General features: G+C 32.0%; 1 protein-coding gene across 1 annotated transcript; it reads left to right on the plus strand.

Annotated features, from left to right (window-relative positions):
- On the plus strand, positions 382-1,398 carry LOC107634796 (thioredoxin H2). The gene is made up of 3 exons (XM_016338214.2): positions 382-650; positions 794-916; positions 1,030-1,398. The coding sequence occupies exons 1-3, from the start codon at positions 507-509 to the stop codon at positions 1,159-1,161; spliced, it is 399 nt and encodes a 132-aa protein (XP_016193700.1). The 5' UTR covers positions 382-506; the 3' UTR covers positions 1,162-1,398.

Raw genomic sequence — 2,304 nt, forward strand, 5'->3', positions numbered from 1 at the left:
TAGTTAGTGTGAATCATATTAAATTGAGTTTAAACTTTAAAGTGACAAAATGAATGGAGAATAATAAGGAGCTAATATTTTTATTAGAAAAAGTTGGTTCAAATGTATAAAAAAAAAAACAAAAAAACAAAAAACAAAAATTAATCATCTAATATTTCTCAAGATGAATATTAGTATTTTATACAAAAATGTAGGGTTTTCATTTTTTTTAAAACTCTTTTAAACACATGCTAAGGATATTTAATTTGTTTGGGTACGAGCAGTAAATATTGTCAAAATTAGCAGCTTATCTTGCAAGAGAATCCGATACTAAGTAGCTAGTTCTCATATTAAACGATAAAATAGTATTGCAATTATACTTTGCTACTCTATATAAAGGGCTTGAATTTTGCAACCAAATGGTATAGCAACCAAACAAAAGTTGAGTAATTAAACCCCAAATTAAAGTATATATAGTGCCTGAAATAATCTTTTGGGTTTTTTGTAAAAGGAAGAAGCATTTAATTATGGGAGCCAACTATTCAAATTTGGAATATGTTCAAAGAGCACCAAAGCCATTATCATCAGTAGCTACTTCTCGAATCCTCACCTTCCATTCCTCTGCTAAATGGAAGGCTCACTTTGATGCTTCCAAACAAACAAATAAGCTGGTAAGCTTTGACAAACCTATATATACAATTAGTTATTAATTATTAATTATTAATTAGTATCATATAATAGTATTTTATTATTATTGTTGTCATTAAAATTATTTTTGAGAGATATATAATTTATATGAATTTGTTTGCTAAAGATGGTGATTGACTTCACGGCAACATGGTGTGGACCTTGCAAATACATGGACCCAATTTTCAAAGATTTTTCTGCCAAATACACAGAGGTTGAGTTCATTAAACTTGATGTGGATGAGTTAATGGTACGTTTGTTCGAACTTATTAGTTATTATATATATGTGATTATTTATATATTCAACATTATTTTAATTTAATTTGTTTACTAATTAACGTACGTGTTGGGATATTGAATCAGGGAGTGGCCCAAGAATTCCAGGTGCAAGCAATGCCAACATTCGTATTAGTTAAGAAAGGAAAAATTGTTGATAAGGTGGTTGGTGCAAGAAAGGAGGAGTTGCAGAAGCTTATTGAGAAACACAGGAAATGAATAATGATATTATGATCTTACTAGTTAATGGTACCCTCAAGCAATCATTATCTATATATAGAACTTGTGAAATAATACCCCCAACTAATTATACTAGGTTGGTGCCCTCTAATAGTATTGCTTGAGCGTTACGTCAGTGTGTAATAGTATGTACTTATATGTATGTGAATCTACACCTTTTTTCAGTATCCATGCATTGCATTATTTTGTGAATTTGAATCTAATATATTATTATTATTATTATTATTATTATTATTATTATTATTATTATTATTATTATTATTATTATTATTATTATTATTATTATTATTATTATTATTATAAATTACTATATTATTATTATTATTATTATTATTATTATTATTATTATTATTATTATTATTATTATTATTAGGGATAAGTATTGTTTTGTTCTTTAATGTTTAGGATCAGAATCGAAATCGACCCTGATGTAATTTTTTTATTTAGAATCGTCCATAATGTTATATTTGATTTTAAAATCGTCCTTTTGACTTTTCACGGACAAAAATATTCTCCACCACCATCACCTTTATCACCACTATCGCCTCCCTTACTCCTACCAAATACCAATTATCAGATTCAAGAACACCAACAATAACATATTATTCAAATTCAGAAACAACATCAAATTCAACAACAAAATTAACCCACAACAACAATAAAATTAGAAAATAACAAATCAAAATCAGAATTAGAAGCAGAAACAGAAACAAAAACATAAGCAGAAGCAGACATAGAAGCAAATGCAGAAATAGAATTGGGAACAAAAGCTCAAGCAGAAGCAGAAGTAGAAGCCAAATCAGAAGCAGAAGCCGAAGCAAGAAGCAAAAGTCGAAGCAAGAAGCAGAAGCAGAAGCGGGGAGGTGCAGGGGCGAAGAGTAGCGGCAAGGTGCAGTGGCGAAAACGCGAAGTGGCGACAAGGTCGGGAGCAGCGGCGGCAGTGGCGGAGCACGACAACGAGCTCTCTCCCTGGCTCGCATCTCCTCTCTCCCTCGCGAGCTCTAATTTCCGACGGCGATGACGACGGCGGCTCCAAGTTTCACCGGCGCCGTCTCCGTCCCCGTCCCCGTCCCCGTCCCCCTTCCCCTCTTAAATGTTTGGGACGATTCTAAATCATAAATT

The sequence above is a fragment of the Arachis ipaensis genome, chromosome B03 (assembly GCF_000816755.2).
Source record: "Arachis ipaensis cultivar K30076 chromosome B03, Araip1.1, whole genome shotgun sequence".
NCBI lineage: Eukaryota > Viridiplantae > Streptophyta > Magnoliopsida > Fabales > Fabaceae > Arachis > Arachis ipaensis.

What these genes read in the sequence shown, in the direction of transcription:
- LOC107634796 (XM_016338214.2), top strand. Translation starts at nt 507, where the DNA reads ATGGGAGCCAACTATTCAAATTTGGAATATGTTCAAAGAGCACCAAAG. An exon ending in CCAAACAAACAAATAAGCTG is followed by an intron (nt 651 to 793) that starts GTAAGCTTTGAC and finishes TGTTTGCTAAAG; the next exon opens with ATGGTGATTGACTTCACGGC. An exon ending in TTGATGTGGATGAGTTAATG is followed by an intron (nt 917 to 1,029) that starts GTACGTTTGTTC and finishes ATATTGAATCAG; the next exon opens with GGAGTGGCCCAAGAATTCCA.